Source organism: Patagioenas fasciata, chromosome 24 (genome assembly GCF_037038585.1).
Source record: "Patagioenas fasciata isolate bPatFas1 chromosome 24, bPatFas1.hap1, whole genome shotgun sequence".
Taxonomy (NCBI): domain Eukaryota; kingdom Metazoa; phylum Chordata; class Aves; order Columbiformes; family Columbidae; genus Patagioenas; species Patagioenas fasciata.
In genome coordinates this window covers 8,054,207-8,080,395 of record NC_092543.1, presented here as the reverse complement: position 1 = coordinate 8,080,395, position 26,189 = coordinate 8,054,207, and the positions used below count along the sequence as shown (strand labels likewise).

The 26,189-nt window shown below is 61.2% G+C and overlaps 3 protein-coding genes across 18 annotated transcripts; 1 reads left to right on the top strand and 2 right to left on the bottom strand.

The window, feature by feature from the left end:
• Window positions 1–694: 694 nt before the first annotated feature.
• LOC136111377 (G protein-activated inward rectifier potassium channel 4-like) lies at window positions 695–4,275 on the bottom strand. The gene is made up of 3 exons (XM_065855529.2): window positions 2,477–4,275; window positions 1,240–2,398; window positions 695–1,041 (listed from the first exon to the last, which is right to left on the bottom strand). Exons 1-3 carry the CDS (start codon window positions 2,642–2,644, stop codon window positions 695–697), a joined length of 1,674 nt encoding a protein of 557 aa, XP_065711601.1. The 5' UTR covers window positions 2,645–4,275.
• An 11-nt stretch (window positions 4,276–4,286) lies between these two features.
• CLDN25 (claudin 25) lies at window positions 4,287–5,359 on the top strand. Its single transcript, XM_065855762.2, has one exon. The coding sequence runs from the start codon at window positions 4,287–4,289 to the stop codon at window positions 5,025–5,027; it is 741 nt and encodes a 246-aa protein (XP_065711834.1). The 3' UTR covers window positions 5,028–5,359.
• A 1,540-nt stretch (window positions 5,360–6,899) lies between these two features.
• On the bottom strand, window positions 6,900–25,502 carry USP28 (ubiquitin specific peptidase 28). 16 transcript variants are annotated; one of them, XM_065855518.2, is made up of 26 exons: window positions 23,521–23,697; window positions 23,289–23,366; window positions 22,098–22,230; window positions 21,894–22,014; window positions 21,599–21,761; window positions 20,649–20,735; window positions 19,715–19,852; window positions 19,235–19,308; window positions 18,659–18,735; window positions 18,301–18,440; window positions 16,809–16,936; window positions 16,568–16,663; window positions 16,199–16,372; window positions 15,424–15,626; window positions 15,215–15,285; window positions 14,698–14,971; window positions 13,164–13,367; window positions 12,567–12,706; window positions 12,203–12,400; window positions 11,259–11,354; window positions 10,397–10,575; window positions 10,237–10,315; window positions 9,921–10,000; window positions 9,407–9,530; window positions 8,540–8,738; window positions 6,900–7,622 (listed from the first exon to the last, which is right to left on the bottom strand). In XM_065855518.2, the coding sequence occupies exons 1-26, from the start codon at window positions 23,680–23,682 to the stop codon at window positions 7,447–7,449; spliced, it is 3,594 nt and encodes a 1,197-aa protein (XP_065711590.2). In that variant the 5' UTR covers window positions 23,683–23,697; the 3' UTR covers window positions 6,900–7,446. The 16 variants fall into 16 exon arrangements, 7 of the variants coding, with proteins under 7 accessions (XP_065711590.2, XP_071654943.1, XP_071654944.1 ...); XR_011735684.1 differs by lacking the exon at window positions 23,521–23,697 and adding an exon at window positions 25,480–25,502 and having other exon boundaries at window positions 7,509–7,622; window positions 7,984–8,738; XR_011735681.1 differs by lacking the exon at window positions 23,521–23,697 and adding an exon at window positions 24,981–25,060 and having other exon boundaries at window positions 7,509–7,622; window positions 7,984–8,738.
• Between the last annotated feature and the right edge of the window lie 687 nt (window positions 25,503–26,189).

The window sequence follows — 26,189 nt, the reverse complement described above, 5'->3', positions numbered from 1 at the left end:
ACCGGCAGGAGGCGCTGCACCGGCCGGGGCTGCAGCCGCGCAGCGCGGGGCCCTGCGGGTGTCCGTGTCCCGAGGCCGCCGTCCCGCGACGGTGCCCGGTGGGGTTCGGGGCTCCCGGAGGCGGGAAACCCCCAGACTACAACTCCCGGCGTGACGCGGGGCGGCTGTCAGTCAGCGCGGCGGGGCGGGGCCAGCGGCGGGCGGACCAATGAGGCGGGGGGCGGGGCAGCCGCTCTTAGCGGCTCCGCTCGCTGGCGGCGCCAAGTGCGGCAGCGCCCGGGGGGACGGAGGTTCGGGTCCGGGCTGCGGCGGCGGCGAGGTGGTTACTGGGGTCAGCCGCTCCGCACCCACCGCCCAGCTGCCGTCCCTTCGGGGGCTGCGTGGCCCCCCGTCGCTTGTTGTGCAAACAAAACAACCATTGCGATTGCCTGGTGTGCGGGTTTGCATTTTTTTTAAGATTTTTTTTTTTTTTTTTAATTCAAGAGCCTTTGAGCACCCCTCGTTCGGATCTCGTGCTCCTTGTTACAAAACAGCTTCGCAGCAAAACCAACGCAGGCGGGGCGCGGGAAGGGGCAGGAGGGCTCACCCCCGGCGCAGGGTGCGCTATGGCACTGTCGATGCGGGACCCCCCGCCGGCCGCCCCCCCGCGCAGAGGCCACGGCCGGGAGACCCGGCCCCCCGCCCCGGGAGCGGCTCAGGCCGGGCCCCCCCGCTCCGGCGGCTCCCCCCGCCCCCCGGGGCCGCTCGTGGCGGTGCCAGCCCCGTCCCGGTGCGCGGTGCCCGCGGCGCAGGGCTGCAGGAGGTGGTCCCAGCACAGGCTGAGCGTGGAGCGCTCCTGCTCCAGCTCCTGCAGCTCCCGCAGCTCCCGCAGCTCCTGCAGCTCCTTGGCGCTGGCCACTGGCGTCTGCACCTCGAAGGTCATGTCAAAGCGGCTGTAGTCCACGTGGAAGGCGCCTTTCTCCAGGGACATGCAGGGCTCGAAGCGGTACCCCCAGAGGATCTCGTCCTCAGTGTACGAGGTGCGGGCTTGGCACGTCATCCCTGCGGCGAGACAGCGGCTGATCGGTCGAGGGCAAAGTGACACCACAACGAACCAGCCTTGGGTCCCCCCACGCCTTGGGGAGCCAGTTTTGGCCCTGGGCGTCACTCACCTGGACTCCAGCTCCAAGCTGGGGTCCAGCGCATCTCCAGGATCAGAGACCGGCAGCTCACCCCACCCGACCTCCCTGGCCCACTTGCCTGTGGCCTCCACGATGCCCTCGAGGATGACAATGATCTCAAACTGCTCCCGGCGCAGCGACTCGGCCGACGTGTCCCAGAAGGGGCTGTGGCGGTTGATGACGTGGCAGATGATCTGGGGCTCCACCAGGAACAGCCGGTCCTCGCCCGTGTCGTAGCCCAGGTTCAGCTCCGACTGCTCCAGCGGGATGAACTCCCCCTCGGCTGTCTGCCGCGACTTGATCAGCTTGGCGCGGATCTTGGCGTCCACCATGTGGCTGTCGCGCAGGTCCCCCACGCGGAACATCAGGCAGAGCTTCTCGTCGCGGCGGGACACCACGCAGTTCTTGCTGAAGATGAGGGTCTGGGCGCGCTTCTTGGGCCGGGAGATCTTGACGAACATGCAGCCCACCATGAGGGCGTCGATCATGGAGCCCACGATGGACTGGGCCATCAGCAGGATGACGCCCTCGGCGCAGTTGGCCGTCACCATGCGGGAACCATAGCCGATGGTGCGCTGGCTCTCCACCGAGAAGAGCAGCGCGGAGACGAAGCCGTCCACGTTCTCGATGCACGCCCGCCACTCGGGGTCGCCGCGGTGCCAGATGTCACCCCGTGCCCAGGCGTCGAAGAAGTAGACGGTGCCGAAGGCCACCCAGGTGACAATGTAGCACATCATGAAGACAAAGAGGAACCAGCGGTACTTGAGGTCCACGATGGTGGTGAAGATGTCCGAGAGGAACCGCTTCTTCTCCTGGATGTTGCCCAGGTTCACCTGGCACTTGCCCACCTTGGTGACGTAGCGCTGGCGCTGCCGCTTGCCCGCCTGCACCACGGGCCCGTCCTCATCCCGCAGCCGGCGGCGCCGGCTCTGCAGCCCCTCCGGCACAGCGGTGGTGCTGCTGCGGCTCTTGCTGCGCACCGCGCCGGGGATGCTGGGCACGCTCAGCGCCTGCTGCGGGTACCCGCGGGCGCCCAGCGGGCACCAGGGCGGATCGCTGGGACGGTGCTGGGCGGCCACGCTGCCGCGGCTTGGCAGGGCCGGCTCACCGGGGACGATGCCACCGCGGTGGGGCGGGCACAGGTAGTTTGGTGTCGGGGCGCTTCTCTCGGCAGCCGCAGCACCGGTTTGCGGGCGGCCGTCCTCTGCCAGCACCGCGGGGGCGGCTGGGAGCTCGGGCTGCGGGGAAGGGGCGTTGGTGAGGAGGCGCCGACGGACACGGCCATGGCCCGCGGCGCAGCCCGGCGCGAACCGTACCTTCTGCCGGAAGGTGCCGTAGCCACTGGTGTCGGTGGGCGGCCGCGGCAGGTAGGCCAGCATGTGCTTGGCGGTGGGGGCGTGCGCCGGGGGCACCGAGTTGCTGCGGCTGCGGGGCTCCTCGGGCGCCGGGCGGCTGAGGCTGTTGTGGGCGCAGGGCAGCACCATGGCGGGGCCGTGACGGGGGCTCAGCCCCGGGGTCCTGCCGCGGGGGGCACAGAGCGGGGTGTTACTTTGGGTGCGGGAATCGGGCCGCCCACGCCCAGCAGCGCACGTGCCGGCCACAGAGCCGTGCTGGGGCGGCCACCGGCGCACAGCAGATGGCTAAGCCCATTAGGGCCATAATTGCATTGCGGGGATGGGGAAGGAGGCGGTGGCTGGTGGGGCGCAGCCCGACAGATCTGGTGAGCGTTCCCAGCCCCGCTCCACGCTCGTCACAGCCCGTAAGTGCCGGTTCCCTAATTAGCTCCGAGCAGAACCGGTTCCTGGAAACACAACCCGGAGCGCAGTGACCCGCGGGGACAGGGCTGGGGACGGGGCTGGGGACACCGACAGGGAGCGCGGGCGTTCTGCCTCCTCTGAGCATCCCCAGCTGCTGCCCTGGGCAGGACCGCTCCGGCTCCTATGGTATCTCCCGCCACTGCCCCGGTGGCACCCGGTGTGACCTGGTGGTCCCCAGCCCCGGGGACAGTGACACCCACCTCATGTCCGTGCCCCGCAGCCGCGGTCCTCGCCGGGCATCCCTGCGCCGGTCGCGGATGCGGAGCCTCCGCTGGGCTGTGCCACCGCGGCCGGCGGGAGGGAAGGACAAGGAGCTCGGCGGCCACCGCCAATCCTGCTCCCGCGGCAGAAGGTCGCCCGTTAATCTGTCTCAATGACAGGGACAATTACCTCGAGATGATTTAATCGGGAGCAGCGGGCGCCCTGAGGCTGGCGGGAAGGAGCAGGAGGGGTTTCCCAGCGGGTTTCCCTGCTCTCGCGCTCCAGACGATGATCCTCGGCCGCTCTCGGGGACAGGACCACCGGCCAGGGCTGGAACGCGACCCCCGCGCGCCCGGTCCGCGCCCCCTCACCGGCCGTGTCCTCCCGGGGGAGATCCCCGTGAGGGTCCCCCCAGCACTGCCGGGGCCAGGCCCCCCGCGCCAGGAGGACGCAGTAAATCAGCAGCCTGGCCCCCGCGCCCCCGTTGATAAGGAAGACGGCAGATGAAGGAGAGATTAGTCGCTAATCTCCCTGGGAAGATGAATCTGCAGGCTGGACCCCGCCGAGGGGACGCGGGCGGGGGGGCACAAAGTTGGATTTTCCCGACCCACGGCTTCCCCACCCGGTTTTTGCAGCGGGATCTGTTCTCCCGGCAGAGTTGGCTCAGGTACAGTAACCGTGTGCCAGCGAGGTGCTGGCGCAGGAGGGGTGACGGGCACCGCGGGCAAAGGCCACCCTCCCTCCCTTGGCCGTCCCTGCCCTCGAAGCAGCTCCAGAGGCCCCTTTGCACGTTGATTCAATGACCAAATGAGAGCGGACGCCTCAGACCCACCTGGGAAGAGCCCGGCGCTGGCTCTGTGCTGCCCGCACCCCCCTCGGGGCCCCCTCCCTGTCCCACTGCGGCCGAGAGGCCCTTTCCCTGCCAGAGCTCTCGTCGGGGTGGCCCAGGGGATTTGCGTGTTTGGCTCAGGCCTCCCGGGCACGGCGAGGGGGGGGACGCACCCGGCCTGTCCCGCTGAGCCGGCCGCGCTTCCCTTGCGGCGTGGAAAAACCAACAGCGGCTGGAAAATGACCGTGGCCACACCCCGGCGCGGGGGGAACAGCCTCAATGCGCGGCCCCGGGTACCAGACGCGGCGGGACGGCCGCGGCTCCACCGGCGCTGAGGCCGCTGGCATGGCCGGGAGCTGGCGCGCCGTGGCGCAGGCGGCGGGGATGCTGCTGGCCGTGCTGGGCTGGGTCTCCTCCTGCGTCACCACCTTCGTGCCGCTCTGGAAGAGCCTCAACCTGGAGCTGAACGAGCTGGAGGTGTGGAGCATGGGGCTGTGGCAGGTCTGCATCGCGCACGAGGAGGGCGCGGTGGAGTGCCGAGCCCACGGCTCCTTCCTGGCGCTGCCGCCAGCGCTGCGCATCGCCCGGCTCCTCATGTGCTTCTCCGACGGGCTGGGGCTGCTGGGCTGCGCCCTGGCCGCGCCGGCGCTGCGCGGCTGGAGCTGCTGCCACGACAAACCGGCGCTGAAGCGGCGGCTCCTGCTCGCCGGGGGAGCGGCGCTCGGCGCGGCGGGGATGGCCACGCTGGCGCCGGTCTCCTGGGTCGCCTACAACACCGTCCTCGACTTCTGGGACGACACGGTGCCCGACATCGTGCCGCGCTGGGAGTTCGGGGAGGCCACGTTCCTGGGCTGGTTTGCCGGAGCCTCGCTGGCCGTGGGCGGGCTGCTCCTGGCCGGCAGTGCCAGCGCCACCGGGCCGGCGATGCCGCCTGCGCCCGCTTGCCGCCAGCCCCCCGCCGCGCGGGGCCCGGCCCGCGGCCACCCCCCGCACCCCAAAAACGCAGACCTGGTCATCTAGGAACTCGGGGCCCCACGCGCCTTTCCACAGGATGATTCGTTAACTCCTGCGGCGGCCCCGCGGGCTCCTCTCCTTCCTCGGTGTCTCTGCTTCGCTTTCTCTGGTTCAAGGAGCGCCAGGTTGCCCGCAGCGCCCGCCGAGCGAGCGCGGGCGGCAGGGGCAGAGCAGCACTTGGCTCTCCCGGTGGCACTCGTGGCGGAGTCACTTGCTGGTGGCCCTGCGAGTCCCCTGTGGCCACGTGTGTCACGGTGAACGGCTGCGCCGGCATGGCAGCTCGTTCCTCGCACATCCGCATCCCCGATGTACCCGCAATAAATCATCCCGGCCGCGTGTCTGTGCTCTGAGCTGCATCGCACACGGGTGGGAGCTGCCAGGGTTGCGCTGCTGCTGCCGCTTCGGTCCGGTCAGCGAGGACTTGGGGAAAAGGAAACGTGGAAAGCGAGGGGGCGAGGGAAAAGGGGGCGAGGCGCTGCCAGGGGCTGCTGCAAACGACTCCAGCGGGTACAGCCCCTGCAGCTGCGTCACCTCCTGGCTGAGATGACAAAGCCCTCAGGTGCCACGGACACTCGTGGAGCGAATTCCTCAGCGCACGGGCGGCCGGAGCGACGTTCTGCGGGGCTCCTGGACCCTTCCTTCCACGTTTTCCAGGCACAGCCCTGAAAACCCAGCCTGCTTGCACCCCTCTGTGCGACCGACAGCGACGCGGGGCCGGATTCACGCCTGGCGTCCCACAGGAGCCCGCCCGCCGCCGCGGCACTGGTTAAAAACCCGGCTCAGCGCCGGTTTAATCTCCGCGGGCGCGTGACCGGGCCGGGAGCCGCGGCCGCCAGCGGCATTCCTGGGGAAGCAAAGTCCGCTGCGTGCCGCAGCCGCCGGGGAAACGCGCCCTTTGCTCGGCTGCGGCGGGGACAGCAGCGGGCGGGGAAGGGGACGATGCCCACGCGCTGCTCGGGCTCCTGATTTGAGCGTCTCACCCCAAAAGTTCAAGGTCTTCACGCAAAGCACCCTGAGAAATCCCCAAGTTCTCATCCTCCTGCTCTCCGGCACGAAAACGGAGCGAAACGCTGTCAGAGCAGCAGCCCCGGCTGCGCAGGACCCCGCTACCTGCGCTCCGCTCAGCACAGACAGCGGCGCTTCTGCTTCACCATAAAATAACCAGAACGCGAGATTCTCCTGCGGGAGCCGTTTGTTCCTAAATGACGGGGAACGCAGAACCGTGGGACCGTGCCGACAATTCCCACTCACCGGCAGCTCTGCTAATTACAACGAACTCTGTACCAGGAGCAAACCCCAGCACCATGTGCTTGGTTTGTCAGACGGAAGCTCGCCCGCCCGGCCCTCGCCGCTCTCCCCGCGCCGCCCACACGTGTGTTGTGAGAGCAGGGGAAAAGCTGCCATTACAACGCAGGGTCACGTTAGCAGCTCGATATGTAATTAAACGTTTCAATTCCCTGATTAATAAAGAAAACAGAGATTTTGGCTACAGGGGAGGGCGCTTTCCTCTCCTCTATTATTTAACATGAACGCTTACCTACGGCGGCTGCTGGGAACAGCCGGGTCCCTATTCCAGCCCCCGAGGACACGGAGCGGCTCCAAGGGAAAGGGCTGCGGGCGACGTTCAGAGGCGCCAAACTCACCCGGATTTCTGTGAAATGGCACCGAACCCCATCCCGGCAGCTCCGTCCTGGTGGCTCCGCCGCCCTCGTAGGTGCCCGCGCGGAGCCAGCGAGCGCGGCTCTGCCGTGGGGCGGCGCAGGCTCCTGCCTCGCTCTGCACACGGGGGGCTGTCTGTCCTGCTTCCCTTCATCCACACCGAAGCCAGGAGGAACCTCAGGGCACAACCCGAGAGTGAAATGAAAACCCAGAGGGAGCTTTTCCATTCTAACATAGAACAAATGCTTTTATTGCACTTTTAGAAAAACTGCATAGTCCTGACAAACAGGATCCCCCCCTACTCGCAACATTTGGTTTCAGACAACTGCTGCGGCGAGCGCAGGCTGTGCCACGGGAAATCCAAACGGCGACGGCTTTTACAGCAGAACAGTCAGAACACCCCAGAGCACGGAAGGGCTGCTCGCCCTCAGAGCTGCGGCCGGCACCGACCCGGCACCGGGCGTCCCGCGGGGGCCAGGGGCTTGTGTTCCCGTCACAGGGGGCTCGTCCGTCCCGGGAGCACTGGCTGCGGCACAACCACGCGGGACGCGGTCGGGACGGCCCATCCCGGCTCTGCTGGGCCTTCCTCAGAGGAAGACTCCACGTGTTTTCTGCCACCGGTTAAAACACAAAGGGCGAACGCCCGCCGGACGCGACCGAAACGCGCGGCTGCGGGACGGAGAGCGCGAGGCACTGCTCCACGTCCCACAAGTGCGACATCGCTCCCAGCTCGCTGGTGTGCACGAGCACACGGCTCCGGACCCAGTCAGTTGACAGTGACGGCGGAGGCTGCGTGGATGGACTCCATGACGGCCGCGAAGCGGCTGCACAGGTCGTACGGGGAGTTGGGGCGGATCTTCGGGGGCTCCTTCAGCACCACGGCCTCGCTGGAGCCGTCCAGGAGCCGCGGCAGCAGCTCACCCAGCTGCAGCTGCAGCCGCACTGTGGGGAGAGGACATGGTCAGCGGCACCGCGGGGACACGCGGGGACGTGTGGGGACACGCGGGGACGTATGGGGACACGGGGCTCTGAGCAGCAGCTGAAGAGAACCACGGAATCATAGAATCGCAGAATTCTTTAGGATGGAAAAGACCTTTCAGATCATCAAGTCCAACCGTTAACCCAGCGCTGCCCAGGCCACTGCCACACGCCCCCGTCCTGTGACGCCTGCCAACGCCACCGTCACCAGCCCACGGACGGGACACTTGCGCATTAGCATAAATTTAGCCAGTTTTACTTTTTACAGGAGTGTTTTGAGGATAAACCTCTGTGGTTTTACTCTGTTTTCCTCCAGCAAGTTTACCCTCTGCTGGTGCCAGTGACTCCGCAGTGACTCGCAGACCCTCATGCGCAGACCAAGGCGGCCAAAACCAATTCCTCTAAACAAAAGCGGCCTGGGAGCCCCACTACAGGAGAACACACAGAACCAGAGCAGCCATCGGAGCCCAAGGGCAGCTCTAAAACCACACAGTTCTCTGCAGAGCCCCTGAACCTGCTCCCCATCCACTCTTCTGCAGCTCTGGTTGCTGATAAAGCCCATTCCTCCCTGCCAAGGAGACGCCACCGGCGGGGACCCCTCCGCCCCACGGGAACCCAAAGCGCCTCAGGAGAGCGCTAAGCCCTTCCTGGGAATCAGCTTTTCACACTTCAGGGCACAGGAATCCTTCTTCGGCAGCTTTAGCGCAGAAGAAGATTAAATTCTGCTATCGCTGGATGATTCAGCCACGTTTCTGCTCTCACAGCCAGAATTACCCCAACGTGCCGCAGCAAGATCACCAGGGATTTAGGGGGTGCTGTAAACTGTCCTGCAACTCCCGTCCCGCCCGACGGAGACACCGTCCTGCCCGCGCCGCTCCTACCGTCCATGTCCTCGCGGCCCAGGTAGGAGCACCAGTGGCTCCTCATGGCCTCGAGCGCGTCCAGGTCCTCCCTGGAGATCTCCAGGCCGTTCATGAGGTGCATGCAGGGGATGATCAGCTCGTTCAGGATGCCCACGCCCTCGGCCACGCGAGCGTCCTCCGCGCTCACGAACAGCGCCGCCGCCACCTCGTTCAGCTTCTGCAGGAGGGGACAAGGGGACACGTGTCACGAGCGGCACAGCCCTGCTCTCCATCCCTGGCATCGCACCAGAAAGCAAACCGATAAATACATTTATATACAGATATGGAATCTACTGTGTGTATGGAGCACATACAGCTACAATTTGGGTTTTAAGATGCCAAGATCCAGACCTGCCCCCCCGCAGTGTCTCCAGGAGGCACCCGGCACATTCCTGCATTGAATCGCTGCGTCCTGGATTTGCGCACGGCTGCTGGGGCTCGGGAAGGGGCAGGAGCCACAGAAACGGGCACGAGAGAGACTGGTCTTGGCAACCACGGAGCGGGAGCTACGACCAGATGGCACTTTTGTGCTGGTTTTTCACCCCCTGGGGAAAGGGGCATCGCCTTTTGCTCACTAATATTTGAAATAAATACCGGGGAGAGGAAGGAAGCGAATGGACAGAAAACAACACAACTACCGAGCTAACGCCACGAGCGCTGGGTTAGAGCCCAAGAGCACGCTCAGCAGCATCGTAACCATCCCTAATTAAGCTCCTAGAAGGGGCTGTGGTCTGATTGCCCAGGCAATGACCCAGGTGAGTGAGCGTCCCCGTGGGATCTGGTGTCCCCGCAGGATCTGGTGTCCCCGCGCTGCTCTCTCCCCAGGTCCCCGGGCCCGGTACGAACCAGCAGACACTTCCTGCGGTACAGGGCGATGAGCGCCTCGCTCACGCCGCGGCCCGGCCCCTTGCGCAGCAGCTGCTCGTTGCTCTGGTAGGCGTACACCAGGTAGGTCAGCGACTCCTGGTACCTGCGGAGGGCGGCACGGCGTCAGTCCCGCCTGCTCGGGAAGCGTTTTGACACAGGAGTCCAAAGGAAAATGAAACAAACCACCTGGTGGCACTCGTTCCTGCAAACCCGCCTCTGGAAATGAGAACATAAAGCTCTAATTCACAGAGGACAAAATGAAGGGAAAGTGGGAGGCACCACCTAGTAGCTCATCACAATATTTAAAGAGCTCACCCGGGCTGCTGAGCACGGACTCAAGCGAGGGCTACGAGCCGCTCCAAAAGCGAGCCCAGTGGCCTCAAAAACACGAGTGAACTCCCAACCATGCTGGGTCTGCAGGAGGCTCTGTCCAAGTGCCCTCCCCGGGAGGCCACAGCTCGTCTTGTCCAAACACACCGAGACAGGCACTCACTGTCTGTTCTGGTAGAGCTCCAGGCCCGTCAGCAGGTACACCGAGACCTTGCGGAAAAGGCTGTAGTCCTCGTGCCATCTCTGCAGGGAGCACAAGAGAGCGTCAGCCCCACCGGCCCGTTACGTCCCTCCACAACCCAAAAGGTTTTACCCTTTGAAGGCTTTAAACGTCTCTTGCAAGCGACTCATAAAGCGATTTAGCCAAGTGCACAGGCACTCCGCAAAGCTCAGGTGCATTCGCCCTCCCTCCCAGCATCCCCGTGCAGACACGCGCACCTGGTGGCAGCACCAGAGACACCGCGGCACGGTGCCCTTACCCGGTACTCCTCCATATCCACGTCGTCGGGGCCGATCTCCCGCAGCTTCGCCCGCGCCACCTTCATGATGCTGATGGACCTGCCCGTGCAAGCGGAGGAGAAAAGTCAGAACGGCCGCTTCCCGGTGAGAGAAGCTCACGGCGGCACCCGCGGCACCAACCTTTCGTCGTAGCTGAGGTTCTTGTCGGCGAACTGCTCGAGCAGGGTCCGCTCCACCACCTGCTGCGGCGCGTTGTTCTGCAGCAGGTAGATGAGCACGTGCTGCAGCCGCGCGTCGCTGCACGGCGTCGGCGCCTCCTTGGCCAGCAGGTAGAGCCGCGAGTACTCCTCGTGGAATGCCTGCGAGGACAGTGCGCCAGCGGCACGGTGAGCGCCGCCCCGCACGGCACCGGGGCCCACGGTAACCCGCTCGTCGTGTGCTTATATCTGCGGCAAAGGCGCAAGAGTGTCTAGCGATTCATATTCCTGTAGATTAACAGCACGGGTGGTTCTCCCACGCGGGATTTTCTGTTAAGCCTGCCTGCCCGTAAAGCCAAACAGCAGGTTCAATTTGGCAGAGCTCGTTCCCAACCCCTCTGCTCAACACGTGCGCTTCCTGTGGACACGTTTTACGAGGGAGGTCACACAAGCGTGTGTTCAGGACCGAATAAACCTGTCACGCGTGCTGGTTTATCGCCTGACGACCACGCCGAGGACCCAGAGAACGGATCCCGAGAGGCGTGCCGGGGAGCCTCTGCTGTATTGTGCACGTTGAAAAAACGGCCAATAGTAAAAGCAGAAAAAGTAGTGAAAAGTAAAACAAAAAGGAAACAAAGGTTGGATGTTCTCCTGGGAGGAGGGAGTTTCCTTACAGACTCCAAAAACTGCTGGGAACCCGCAGATCTGTTGTCACGATAAGAGCAGAAACAGAGCGGCAGGACAGACGGGCCGCGAGCCGGAGGGAAACCCGCGCGAAGCGCTCCCTCCCGCTCCGCACGCGCCAGCGCGGCACAGAGCGCCGGGCCGAGCAACCACGCAGGTACCTTGACGAGCCCCGCTTCAGACCCATCGCGATCGAAGGTCTGGCGCGCTTTGGCAATGGCCAGGATGACGCCTTGCATGGCGGGGCTCAGCATCACCTGCCGCGGCGCAGGACACACGGACAGGGACACGGACACACAGGGAGAGAAGAGAAGGCACAGTGAAGGTCGGGAAAAAGTAGCACGAGAGAAGGTTTAAAGGAAACTGGAGGTGGAACAAGCCGTGCTTTACTCGTACACTCCGTGCTCCATCTACCGCACGCACCTCACATGCAGGGCCTTCTCCAGGCACCCGGAGCGCTGAGGCCGGTCCCCGCAAGCTGCGATGTGAACCGAACACGCGAGAACGCGGAGCACAGCGACCCCAGCCCCTCCGCGCCCCCTCCGCTGTCCCCAGCGGCACGAGGAGGGCAGCGCGTTGTGCCACGTCACACAGCGAGGGGCAGCGCCCGGTGTCGTGTGAAACCCATCGCGCCAGGACAGGCCGGACTTCCCAGCGCTGCCTGAGCGCGTCCCAGCGCGTTACACGGTCAGACCCACAAACTCAGCAGCCGGAGCTGTAAGTTCTGCTCGTTATTAGCGGTTAACGTCTGAGAGAGGGGACGGAACTCTAACGGAAGGCAGCCAAGACGCCTGTCAATAAATTGACACCAGCAGGATCAGTTTTGATAGGGTCGTGCCAGGAGGACTCCGCGGGACAAGGCGCAGACCCAACAACGACTGAGCGCTTTCACAGAGCTGCTTTTCGGATGGAATTTGAAGTGAAACTAGGGAAGGATTTGGTCTGGTCTTTGTCATCTCCGCAGTGGGAACGGGCACTTTGTGAACAGCGACGTTTCCACAACAGACCGCTACCGTACCCCATCTCAGGAAAGCTCCAAGCCAGCTCAGGACAGAGTTACAGGTTAATGACTGGCAGTAATTAAGCCCTGCGCCGGGCTCTGTACCTCCTCGTTATATCCATCTGCATCAGACCTAACGGGGATCTTCCCCACGCTGGGGATTTCCACCTCGGAGAGCCGGGAGCTGCTCGGGGCAGCCGGTCCGCGCTGCTCCGCGTCCCACGGCCGCTCGGCCTCGGCCGTCCCGGCTCCTCCCGCCGGTGCCTCCTCCGGCTCTACCTCCTCCGGCTCTACCTCCTTGGGCTGCAGCCGAAACAGAAGAAAAGGAGTAAGAGAAACCAAGGCAGAGCACAGGAAAGCGAGAGGTGGCCGAGCCAGCCGTGGCGCAGAGCTGCACAGAAACGGAGCAAGCGAAGGCGAGGAGGCTGAACGCAAGAGCGGACGCGGCGGCTCCGGGCGCAGCTCGTACCTCGCAGAGCGCGGCCTCCACGCCGTCCCTCTCGTAGGCGTCGGCGGTGTTGGCGATGGCCTGGGCCGTCTGCTCCGCGGCCATGCGGGCGTGCTCGGAGGACAGCGAGCGCACGCTCCGCTCGTGGCCCGGCAGCACATCTGCGGGGACACAGGGACCACATCGCGTCAGGGAGCACGAACCGTGACACCGACACTGCTCTTGCTCTCTAACGCTTGTCTGCACAGGACCAGACGGCTGCTGCTCATCCCAGAGGGGAAGGCGCCGCTGCACACCCCTCCCCGTGTTCCTGCTGCAGAGAACGGCGCCTCGACCGCTTCCACTCATATTTATTAGAGAAAATAAAGCCCAGGAGCGAGACAAGATTAGCCCAGTGTGATTAAGCGAGTGGCGAATGGCATTTCTGGTGACAAGCCTGTGAGGAGGCACTGGCACCAACGGCAGAACAGCCTTTGGTTTGCCAGGACGGAGCGTCCTGCCGCTGCTCCACCAACAGCTTCTCCCAGGCACACACGGACTTCTGCAAGGCTCCAACCCCCCGATGGTTTTTGTCATTTGGTGCACTCTGACCCGTTACCGGTTTCAGCGCGGCGTTACCTGGTCCCGACTCGGAGGAGAGCTCCTGCGGCCCCGCAGCGGGCGACGGCTCGGCCGGAGGCACCGTGCAGGGCCGCTCCTCGTCCCACTCCTCCGCCTCGTGCTCCAGGCGCCAGTTCTCCTCCTGCACGTAGTGCCTGAGCTCCGGGGACAGGGCGTCGAGCTCCTCCTGCAGCCGCCCGGCCTCCGAGACAGCGCCCGCGTCTGCAGGAACGCAGGGCCGCAGTCAACCGCACGGCAGCAGGACACGCCGGGGCGGCTCGACAAACGCGCCACGACCCAGAGCCGCGGCCGAACTGGCCGGGAGGTAAATGGGAGAAACACCACTTTTTTTGCCCTGTTTCATTTAAGGTGATTCATAAGCAAAAGCACAAAAATAAAGACAAATCTACAGAGCAGTGTGAAACAAAACCCGGGTTTGTTCTGCCACTGGCTGGCCTGTGTCACAGAGAAACTCCAGAAACGGCGCCTGCTGATGCTCAGAGTCCCATCCTCGTTCAAGGGCACAACCGCACCGAGAGCAGCGTTTAAAGCGCCCACAGCGGGACCACGCACAGCGCGGCCGGACACCTACGACCCTGCACAGCACCCAGAGCGGGAACCGCGCGGATTCCGCAGCGCGAGTGCCACGCTGGCATTTCTCAGCACTTTTTAGATCTACTTCAGTACTTGGTTTTAAAATCGCGCCGACTCGGAGCAGTATCAGCTCCAGACAACACTGAAATGTATCAGAAGCAACTGACAACTCTGTGCACCAGCAGTTTCTTATGCACCCATTGTGAAAGCAAAGCATCTTCAAAAAACAACAGAAACGCATTACAGGGGGAAAAAATATCCTGGGTCCATTTGAGCAACAGAACTGTCACAGGAGACAAAGAACGACCTCCAGATCCTCATCAGCCATAGTTAGCGATGAACAGAATGACAGTTCTCCATTGTTTCTTTCCATTTGTTACATCAAAATGAACCACGCGTGAAATTATTAGGTTCTTCTACAGCTGTTTGCCATGTATAGTGCCACGTGCACAGTAATTTCTGCGCAGAACTATTTATACGTTGGCACTGCAAACGCACTGAGCCGCTGCTACCAATAACCCGCGCTCGAGAGGCTGCACAGAACCGGCCCCGTTTCAGCCCCGAGTAACAATGTCACTGAAACCAAGCCAGAGCCAGAAAGCGTGACAAAACCAGGAGAAATAAAGCAGGAGGTGTTGCACATGCCCTTGTAAAAGCAACACTGTCATAGAAAGAGTCAGAGGGAGAACCACGGGCAGGAGATGGATGTCCAAGGCAGTAAATGGGAGACTGGCACACATTAATGGGATGGGAAGAACTGTCCCTAACCTCACCAGCCCCGTTCAGCCCGCGGCCCTGTTGGGGGTTTATAAAGGGATGGGGTAGGGGGCAAACTCTTTCACTTCTACGCGGGGTGAAGTTTTCGCACTGTCAGAAGGCAGCGGTGCCACAGGGAAGCTGAGGAAGCGCGCACGTCAGCGCACGGGAGCGGCGCTCGCGCGGGCCGCTCCCGCCGTACCTGGCGCGGTGCCGCGGGTGTACAGCAGGCAGTAGGCGCTGGCGTTCCGCGCGCCCCCGAACGAGTCTCTCTGCAGCTCCTCCCACGACGCCTCGGTCACCGCGACGTCGTTGTACTTGAGCCAGGCCCGGCGGCGCCGGTCGTACACGTAGGCCCAGTAGTGGCCGGCGTTGGCCTGGCCCTCGTGCACCAGCACGGCGTGCAGGCCGTAGGGAACCTGCGCGGCACACGGACACGGCTGCAGGCTCGCTGCACCAAACCAGCTCCACAGAAACTGCAAACACGGTCACGGCTGTCGCCGGGTACAGGACTCCTGATTCACACAATACATTTCCTATACGCGAGAACTGACTTTTAAGGGAAAAAGCAACAAGATTTTACGAAAGAATCCTTTCTCTGCTTCATCAGAAAACTGTGAGTTTTTAAAACACAGTGCACAACTTAAACTGGCAGCTACTAACTAAACCCATATCAGCAGCATCGGCTCAGCGCCGAGCCCGCGGAGCTGGTTTCTCACCTGCTGGAGGAGCGGGTCGCAGTACATCTGCTCCACGGCCACGCTGGTCCTGGCGATGGACTCCTTCAGCTCTGCCAGGAACGCCACAAACGAGGGAACAAACACAGTGAAATTAATGACTGCTATTTCCTTCGCCTCCGAAAGCGCGAAGCCGTGCAGCAACTGCCAAATGCTCTTAACGAGGGAGCTGAGAGACATCTGGGGCCAACCTTGCACATCCTGCTCAACCTCGTCCCTCCATCGCTGCAGACACGTCCGGACCAGGTTCAGCTCTTCCTCGGACGCCGCGCGAGGGGCCGGAGGAGCCGGCGTTCCTGCCGGGGAGCCACGCGGCCCCGGCGGAGCACGCGGGCTTGGCTGCGGTGAGGAAGGCGCCGGACCTCCAGCGCCAGCATCCGGCCCTTCCGGCGTGCTGCGGAGCAAACCCCACACCCAGACAGCCCTGTCAGCCCTCTCGTCCTTAAGTACACCAGACAGACACTGCTCCAGAGCCAGAGCACCATTTCCCTTCTGGGACGGCACAATAAGAGAACAAATTAAGTGAAATGTTGTTCTCCTTTAACAGAGCAAACCGAAGTATAAGACAAATAACAGCTAAAATTCTTGTAGAACTCTGTAAGTACAGATCCACAATGAGCAATTCTAAGAATTCCTTCCCTTACCACTACGAAACTCGTGTATTTACTCAGCTTAATTTAGAGTGCAAACCAACCACGCCAGCCAAGTTCGTAATAATCCCATATTGCAGTAATTTACTGGTTGATGAAGCAAAAAAATGAGTAGCCTAACCAAAAAGAGCACATAATTTAACTTGGAATTGCTGCTCAGACAGGGAACGTGGCGACGCTTTTGGAAACGGAACAGAAGAGATGCAGCGTTACAGCCACACAAAGAGTAAAGAACCCGCTGCCAGGGTGCACGCACTGAACGTTCAGCTGAGAGGCGCCCTGTCCCAGAGCAGTGACTGGATTTCCCTGTACTCACCTGCTGGGCTGGCCCCGGGCAGGTGGCAGCAGCGGTGTCCCCGGTGTCCCCGGTGGCAGCAGCGGTGGTGTCCCGGGTGGCACCGGCGGTGTCCCTGCACCCACGAACTCCAGCACGGAGCGCAGCATGTCGGGCAGCGGGAAGCGCGCGGCGCCGGAGCCAAACTGCAGGTACCTGCAGAGAAACGGGACCGGCTGCAGGATTTACTCCTCTGCCAGCACCAGATATTCAGAAACCAGTTTGTTTGAAAACGCCCTTCCCAGAACAAACCCGGTTCCGTCCATCCTTTCTCTGCAAGTGCCTCTTGTCTCGGAAAACTCATCCAAAAGGCAGCACAGAGCACAGAAATGCACCTCGCTGACCGCTCACCTCTCCAGCTTCTGCTGCAGAACCACCATTTTCTCCTTCAGCCTCTTCAGCTCTTCCCGCTTGGTCTGAACAAGCTCTTTGCTGCTGTAGAGGTACCTGAGCAAGAGACACAGATCCCCTCCACGTGAGATTCGCTCACGATCTTTCCCAAGCGCTGGCAAATCCTCCCTCGCTCCCCACACAACGCCCTGAACTGCAATAAAGCAACAGCTCCGAGCGCCCCGCAGGACGGACGACTCACCTGTCCATATAAATAGTCTGCGGGAACTCCAGCCTGCTGTGAATCTTCTCGGGCTGCCCCAGGGACTGATTGAACTCGAACCGGGAGAGCTCAAAGGTCAGCACCGGCGGGAGCTTCGTAAACCAGCGCTGCAGCGGGAGCACAAGGGCCCCGGAGGGGCTTGGTTCAAGATGGCTGCTACACAGCATGTTTTAGACTGATCCTATATGATTTTAGACCCATCTTAAGCGTCTGTCTGGCTCTAAATACTGATTTAGTAAACAGAGTGACTAGTCAGAAAGCTAAATTTTACAAGATTAAAATTTCTGCTTCCATTCCACGTTTTTACCATGAAGAAATCTCAAAATAGCTTTCAGAAAATTAATTTTAATTGTCTGGTGCGTCTGGCTCAATAGATTATTAACGGGCCCAGCACAGAGCCCCACAAAATGAGCAGAGACGAGGCAAACGCTCCCTCAGCTAAGAGCCTCCAGGAGGGGCTTCTCCAACGCGGATCGCATGCAGCGGTGAAGAACGAAGCACAAGTCTCGCAGAAACGCTGGTTCTCGTCAACCCCGACGCTGTGAGCTCCAGCGCACCCACCTGGGCGCACCCGCTCCCTGTGTCCCGGCCCTGAGGCCGGCAGCTGCGGCACCCGGGAGCGAAGCTCACGTGCAGCTTTTCCAGCCAGATTGCTCAGAAATAAAGCCAGAGCTTTTTCGTTCTATCCGCACAATAAGCGACTAAAGCGCCTCCAGCACCAGCCCCAGGCCTGCTTGAGCAGCCCTTCTGCCTCAGGCACAGCTGCCTCGGCTCCAGGCAGACCTGGAGCAAACGCCGGAGCCCAGCGCCGGGCCGGGCTCACCCACCGGAGCTGTCCCTTTGTCTTTGCCAGTTTAAACCCCAGCAGCACCTTTTCCAGACGTTCTCCCAGAACTGAAACTCCTTTCCCTGCGCCCTCTGCCCCAGGCAACTCCGCAAACCTCTGCCTGATACCTCCCAGCCTCTCTCCAAGCCGAGCTCCCGCCCGGGACCGCTCGCCTTCGCTACGGACGGCACGAGTGGTGTGTGATGCGTGAGAGCAAAACAATTCAAAATGAAAACTCAGCACGGTCAGAAGAGTGAAAATGAGAAGAAAAAAACCAATGGGGAGAAAGAGACAAATTCCAAAAGGCATACCATCGGCTAAGCACTGTGCTCTGCCCTCCGAAAACATGGAGGCAGCGGCCGTCCCTGCTCCGGTACGGGCAGGCTTCAACAGAAAGAGAGAGACTTTACCACGCGGCCCCAGCACACGGTGCCTTTCGCATTCCGAACAAACTCCTCAACCGCTTGCACGGGACGACACATCTCGTGGACAAGCAAAGCCCGGGCGTCCCGCCACACGGCACCGTTCGCGTGACACTCCAGGCATCCAGAAAGCATTTTGTATTCGGTTCTCACAGAACGTTCGCGATCGCCGTTTGAAGTTATGAGAAGAGCGCGGGCGCCACAAAGAGCTCGGCCGCCCCACCTGCTGCCCGTACGCCGGGGCCCGCGGCGCCTCCAGCTCCCCCTCCACCATCGCTCCCGCCAGGCACTCGGCCAGGTCTCGGTAACCGTTCACCTGCAGGGGATACTGGCCAAAGGTCTCGATCTTGGAAAAGGTGTTGCCTGCGTGATGGAAGCGACACAGAAACCACGAGCTCACTGAAGAGAACAAAACACTGCTACAGGCTTCACAAACGCTACAGACAGTTTTAGCAAGGAGAGCGCTTGCAAGTTTAAAGCACTAGGCAGTTTCACCAGGAACACACAACACAGTCTGTGCCACCGCTGCTATAAATAAAACACCCCAGGAGCTGAAAATCAAATCTATGAGACTCACTCACCCTCGTGCACGCCCTCAGTCAGGAAAGTGCCGTAGAAAAGCTGCACCATCGGGTTTTCCGATTTGCCCCCGGGGCTCCTGTTTCAGAAAGCAGCAGCACAGGTTCAGCTGCAGCCGCAGGCTGAAAACCCCAAGTCACAACCAAAGCCTTTGCTTGGGAATCTTCCTACAGTCACAACTCAAGTGTTCAACCCCAGCACAACACACAGAGCAAGCTCCTCACCTCCTGTCGCACTCAAAAGCACGTTAGAACACTCACACCGACAAGGGAAAGGGAGAAGTTACGGCTCTGCCTTTTGAATGCAGCTCCAATAAAGCAGACCTTTCGTGCACACGGTTCTCCTGAGTCCCTACAAAGCTCCTTTGCTCTGCAGGTCATGTTGGCGTTGAATAAATACAGCCCTAACGCTTACTGCACGTGTCACACCGCGTTAGCGCATCCCAAGCCTCAGGAGCACCATCCCCAGTCAACAGAGCTCTGTCATTTACCCAACGTTTTCTCGTAAAGCCCTCTGGTTTTTACAGTGTCACGTCTACAGCCGGCCAGGCCGGGGCCCCGAGAGGACATCGGACTCACCGGGCGCTCACCGCAAGCTGGAACGCGTCCTCCAGCCAGTCCAGCAGCTTGTGTGTGAACTCGCTCACGTCTTGCTGGAAGAGACAGAGGGGAGTCCCAGACGACACCGCGCGGAACGCGCTGCGGGGTCTGCTGGGCCCCCAGGCCCCGCGGCACCACCCGGCTGCCCCCGCCCCGCCGAAACGAGTGAAACGCGAGTGCTGAGCTGATTTAGACCAATAATGAACACTGCGCATCTCAAACTAAATCAGAGGAAACGACTGCGATCGCTATCCAGCCACGCAGATGGCGCCGCGCACAGCACCGTTACGCGGGCTGTTTAATTAGCGAGCGCGTTCATTCTGCCTAAATGGCACAGGGACAGCTGCTTGTCGGGTGACAAACACGCGAAGACGCCTCCGAAAGGAACAGCGGGAGGAAGCGAAATAGGCTGCGAGTGCCGCTCTGAGGAAAGCAAAAGGCTTTTTAACAGGGTTTTACCTGCTGTTCTTCCGCGGATCTGAACGCGTCCCTCAGGAGCTCCAGCGCTGCAGAAGGGTCTACAAACTTACGGCGCGTCCCCAGCATGAGAGCAAACAGGCACTGAAGCTCTTGCATGAATGCAATGTTTCTTTTTTCCTGCGTTGCAAAAAGAAGAAAAGCCAAACCCTTCCTGCGACTCAGAAAAAGCAGCATCTTAAACCAAAATGCCCCAGAAGGCCACGCACACACCTTCAGAGGTACACCCGCCACCCAGGGGAAGGGACATTAGGGGGACAGCAGCCGAGAGACACGCGGTGTCAGCGTGCGGCAGAACCCAGTCTCCAAATGCATGCGCAGGACACGAGAATTTACCAAACCCAACAAAATAGCAGAAGAAACGATTGCTACAGCAGAAGGCAAGACCCGGTGAGTTTGTGAATGGTTCTGTCCGCACTCAGGGTTCTGTGGAGCATCAACAGCCCCCGTGGGTGCAGGGGAAGCAAAGTCTCTTAAATGGCCACGAGCCGGAAGGATCTAACGAGCGCAGGAGAAATCTACGCCCGCCTTTTACTCCGAGCAGTTTCTGAGCCCCTTCCGCTCTCAGGAGGTTCTGGGGCTCCAGACGGGCTCAAACACCCGCTCTAGAGCACATGTGAACAAATGAGCGATCTGGAGCTAACAAAGAAGATTTATGGGACAAGTTTCTCCCTGCGCCACCCTTAGGAAGAAGCTCCAGAGGAAAGCTCTATGAGGAGCATCTGATTTTCCTCCACAGTGATTCCGTTTTTGAAAAGTATTTCCCAAATGTGCCTTTAACGCAGCCTGACCGTTGGAAAGCCGTCAACGCAGGCACCGAGTCTCAGATGGCCCCAAATTAAACCTGCCTGGAGAAAGAGCGGAAGAGCGAACCACAACAGGGGGAACCGCACAGCAACCCTCGGTGCAAACTCACAGTGCGGCTGCGACAGCTCTCGAGCACGTCCTGCGGGACGGAGTAGCCGAGGACCAGGCTCCGGAACTCGGGCAGCTGGAACAGAGACTGAAACGAGAGGGAAAACCCGTCACCCTGAGAGGGTCTGACCCGCGGCCCTTTGATGCCCCGCTGCCGCTCTTCTGCTCAACAGCTTTATGTTAACCTCTCATTCTTCCATGGCCTTGTGTTACTGAAAACACATTTACCAAGTGAGCACCTGCGTGCCGGACCAGCTCACCGCACCCAGCAAAGAACAAAGCCTCCCCCTGCCCTTTCTAGGATACGTCACCGTTTCAGGTGAGAGTTTTCTATTCTGCGAGACAAGCTTACAAAAAGCGCCTGGGAAAGGACCCAGTGAGAAAGGAGCCCATGTGAAGCTTTCTGGCTTCCTCTCCAAGCTGGAGCCGCACCGTGAACATCTATCTGCTGGTGTGAAATGGTTACAAGAGACAAAGCCGCTCCGTTCCACTTACTGTTGTCTCTCCTCATTGAGGTTATCACTAATAATACACGCTGCCTATTTGCTTATTGCTTCAAGCATCTATGTCAGTGTACTCCATTACCCAAGAACCCGATATCCCATGAATTATGGAGCCAACAATAACTGCAGTAAAATTGAATTACCAGTTCACTTTGCCAGTCAAGCTCCTGTCACTCCATAAGCATTTGGACATCGCTGTATCGAAGAAACCCGGCATACATACACATAGATTCTATGCATCTGCATCTGTGTCTACACCAAGTCCAGTTAACTGCTCCCTGGCTCTTTCTGTGCACGCCCAGAATCAACCGCAACCATCTCAATCAAACCAGAAGTCTCTTTTGAGCACGGTCACGTTCACTCATCTGCATATGACGATGACTTCAGAGCTGCTGCATACTTGATTCTGATAAACACTGACTCCAGCGGGCTGTTTCTAGCAGGTTACCTGTATGACAGCGCTAAACCAACACGTATTGCCGATATTTTTCATCCCCACGGGCCAGTCGCCCACTCTTCTCCAGTCGCTCTGCTTGAGGTTTTCTCCCCAGACCTCGCAGCGCTTCCTTTTGGAGCGGTTGGTGCTGTCGGCGGGAGGCGGCTCCTGCGGCCTGTCACACCAACACGCGCCGTGCTGCGGGACGCGGCCCCACCAGCGCCCTCGAGCGCCACAGGACCCGCGAGCAGGACCGCAGAGCCAGGCGCTGTCAGGAGAACCGAACCCCATGCGCGGACCCACCAACCTGTCCGCAGCGTGTCTGTCCGCAGCGTGTCTGTCCGCAGCCTGAGCTCTGGGCGACTCCGGCGCCCTGGCGACCGCGGGGACGTCGTCCTCGGTGTCAGCGCCAAGCGCAGCCCTCGCATCTGCAACCGGAGGTGGCGTTCAGATCAGTTTTCCACCTTTTGCTTGGGCTCGGGTGAAACCCGTGGGTGAGCTCAGGACTCACCGTGCCGGAGACGCTTGCCCGCGGCGCTCCCTTCCCATGGCGCCGGCTCCGCGGCGGCCGCGTCCCCGACCGGCTCCTGCGCCTGCTCCTCCGTCAGGAACGTGACGGCTGCCGTCAGGTCCCCATCTGCAGCCTGGCAGAACGAGAGGGGGAAATCCGCAGCGCCGGGGTCATCCCACCTGCCTTGGTGTGACGCGGGATGGCTCCGCGGCAGGGACAGGCAGGTGCCCCCGCGCTGCGACCCCCGGGCACGGCACACAGAGACCTGCTGGTGACGGGCAGCGGTAAAGAATGAAAACGACGGCTACAATTTCTCTATCGGTAAGCACTTTGGCTTTGATACCGGGACAATACTGACTCCATTAAGTAATCTAATTTCCCTCGCAAGAGACTGGAGCAGTCACAGGAGGCTGAAGCGCCACAGGGCTCTTTGCCACCCAGAATCAAACTGGATTTCGAGATGTTTGACTCTCTGAGTGAGGCCCTCACGCAGACCCTTGCTACGGGCTGAACTCCTTTCAACTCATTCTAGCATTTTCTGGACGTTACTCCTCAATGAAACATTTGGGAATTCCCCCAAAGAGCCTCTCTGTGTATTTTCAGCACAGCCCGCATCCTGCTGCTGCGCCTCGAGAGGGTGGGCGGCGCCTGGCGATTCCAGACCGATGCGCTGCAGCCACTTTAACACCACAATTTATAAATACTGAAATGGGCATGAGGAGAAGGGACCTTCCCAGGTAAACGCTGCTTCTCCCAGCGCCCGAGGCTCCTGCGTCCCCGGAGCAGAGACGAGCGCTCTGGGATGGACACGGCACCCAGCAGCTGCAGAGCCTCTGTGCTACTGCACCCCACACAGCCCCTGTTCACGTGGGAAAACCTGCCCCGAGCCGCTCGGTCTGCGTTTACAGCAGCGCCCAGATAACGGGCTCGGGGAGCCGAACTCCAGGAGACGCTCACAATGGTTTAGCACAGCGAGCACAGGTTCAAGGTCTATAGTTAGAAACGCGAGCTGTTCCCAGCTCCGCGTGGGGTTTGGTTTCAGGTATGGACGAATACGTGTGAACCCCCAAAACACACGTTCCCTCGCCAGCAAACCTCCAACCTGTGTGTCGCATTTCCCGAGCGCCCGAACCCGCCTTTGGGGACAAACCCCGAGTTCTCCTTCCAGTGACAATGACAACAGGCACCCACCTTTAGCGCCGCGTGCAGGAAATCTGAATCTTGAATCCCCGTGATCTCCTTCAGCTGGTTTAAAAGCATCTGGCAATCCTACAAGGGAGAAATAAAGCAAGCTCAGGTGAAAAGGTGACCAGGACAGCTGGTCCCGCGAGGCTCGCCGAGGGCTCATTGCAGCATTGCTTCCTTCTCCCCTTTACTGACGGTTGAACTCAAAACCGCCGCCACGCTTGCCCAACGTTAATACCAAGAGCAGCCTGAACATCCCACCCAGCGCTCCCCCGGACTCGCAGGCTGGCGATGAATGGGTTGTGCCCTGAGGAGCGCGTTGGCCGGCGAGGATCGGCGACCCCGGCGCCGGGCGCGCGGCACCTGCTGGGGCAGGGACACCCCCGCAGCCGAGGGACATATAAGGAGGTCGCGTGTTCCCAGCGCACCGGCCAGGCGCTATTTTAAGCCCGGCCACACATGCCACTTGTGCGTGTCACTTCTCACCGACAATACGGTGGCAGAAAAAGGGCTCAAGAGGCTGCGGCGGCTGCTCCCTCCCCAGCACGCAGGCGACCCGAGCTCTGGTGAGATTCTTTACCGGACTCATCGAATCTCTGCAGCCTCGCCTGCGCTCACCGAGCCCCGAATAATGGGGTGACCCGGCTCAGTCCTGCCAGCACAGTCCAACAAACCCCGGCTTTTCACGCCTCACACGTAACTCACCTTAACGGGCAACGCCGCAGACAAAGAAACTCAGGTTTCTACTTAGTCTCCTTATTAGAAAAAATTCAGGATGCTTTCACAAGTTCCAACCAGGAAGTACTAAGTCAATTACTTTTCTGAGCCATCCACCCATGCTGCTGCTGGGCACGTTTGGCGAGGGCACGTTTGGCAAGGGCACGCCGCTTAGATCACCGTGCTAATTTGGAACCTCGGCGTGCGCCGCTGACCCCACCTCACGCCGCAGGGCGTGTTTTTCCATTGTAGAAAAAACCCACACGCTAATAAACCACGTTACAGTAACGAAATTCAAGGCGGACAGGGCACGATTCTCTGGGTTTTTCTGCTTCGCCAGGACTCGCAAACGCTGCTGTACCCGCAGAGCCAACGACCCATCCACCGCCCTAAGCCACCGCTCAATATTCTAATGATTTCCAGTGCAGTTCTATCCAGCCTTTGGGAACAGAGGCTTGCACGGGCAGCAGGGAGCTCTTCCCGCTCAACAAGTGTCCGGAGGCCTCTGGCAGCCCCAAAACCGTGGGAACTGCGCTTGGTGCAACAAACCTGCCGAGTTTTTGGGGAGCGCACGCGGCTCCTCGAGGCTACGGCCTGAAAACAAAGTATCAGGGCTGGTAATGAACACGGGCGGGCACCACGCTGAGCCTGGAAACACGGCCGAGCCCGAGTCCCACCGAACAATGACGCCAAACCGACCGCGGCGCGCCGGGACACGGGGGTTCGGCGGGACACGGGGTTCGGCGGGACGGGGGACGCGAATCGCTGCCCGGGGCAGGCGCCGGGACGGACCGTCCGGGGCCCGCACAGAGACCCCGGCCCCCAAACAACGGGCGGAACCCGCCGACCGCGCCGAGCCGAACGGCCGGGACGCGCCGCCCGAGCCCGCCGGTCCCGGCACCGCGCAGCCCGAGGAGAAGCGGTCGGCGGCAGCCGCGGCCCCGGCCCCCCGACCCCCAGCCCCCCGGAGCCCCCGCTCACCGCGCCACCCGGGGCCTGCGGATCGGCCGGCATGCCGGCGGGAGCGCACAGCGCATGCGCAGCGCCCGGCCCGCCCCGGTGTCCCCGCGGCCCGGTCCCCCAGCCCGCCCCGGTGTCCCCCCGCTCCGGTCCCCCCGCCCCGAGCACCCGGAGAGAGCGGCCCCCCCTGCCCGGGGGCTGCAGACCCCGGGGTAAAACACACAACAAATACACAAACGATTCAAAACCCGAGCAAAAAGGGCGGCGGTCCCGCGGAGCCCGCGGGCACGGGAAAGGTCCCTGTCCCGGTCACTCTGCAGCCGGGGATGCTCCTTTCGGGCGCATCCCAGGGACAACCGGGCAGGAAAGGTTTGTAACGACAGAGGGGGCCAGACACCCGCTCTCTGCTCACCAGTCTGGGAAAAGGAGCAGAAAACGCGCATTTCCCAGAGCCGAAGGGCACCGAGTGCCCTGCCCTGCGCACCGCACGCTGACACAGCCGGGATTTCACCGCTCTTACTGTAACAAAACAGCTTAGCGCCCCAAACCGAGACGGCCCCCGCCAGGGACCACGGCCGCGATGCCGGTGGCGTCGGGACCACGACTGCCACAGACCCAGAACAGACGTGGCGCCCGCGTTCGGCTCCGCCCGGCGGGATGCAGCGAAGCGTCCTGCGCCACCGCAACCGCGCTGCCCCTCGCCTTGTGTGCTGGAAGGGCATGGGAACTTCGGCGTGGTCCTTCTGGGATCTGCTCGGCTCCTGTGTTCTCACGGATGCTCCCGCTCAGGAATCCGGGAGGAACGAGGAGGAGGAGTTAGCAGGGTAGATAAAGTAAAACCCAGCAAGCCAGCCGTGTTATCCAGTTCCCCTGATATGCAAAGAGAAAACAAAACAGCCAGTCCTGCTTTTCTGCAAGACTTTTTCAGGTGTTCTTCATTAAAAGCTCACAGCCTTTTCAGCCCAAATTAACCTTTCCCATTTGCTTGAAATCTTTCTCATTTTCTCTGGAAAATGAAGGGGAAAATACCCAGCTTTAATAGCTGACATGGTTGTATTAAAACCCAGGCTGGACGCGCCGTGGTTGGCGGTTGGAAATACTTCTCAAAATCTAGAGCTGCAGCAGGAGAGCTGGGGTGGAAGGCGAGGGAGGCACGCGGGGGGTTTTCACACGAGGTCAGTGGCACCCACACGATCTCTGCTGCAAACCTACCTTGGGGATGGGGTTTGC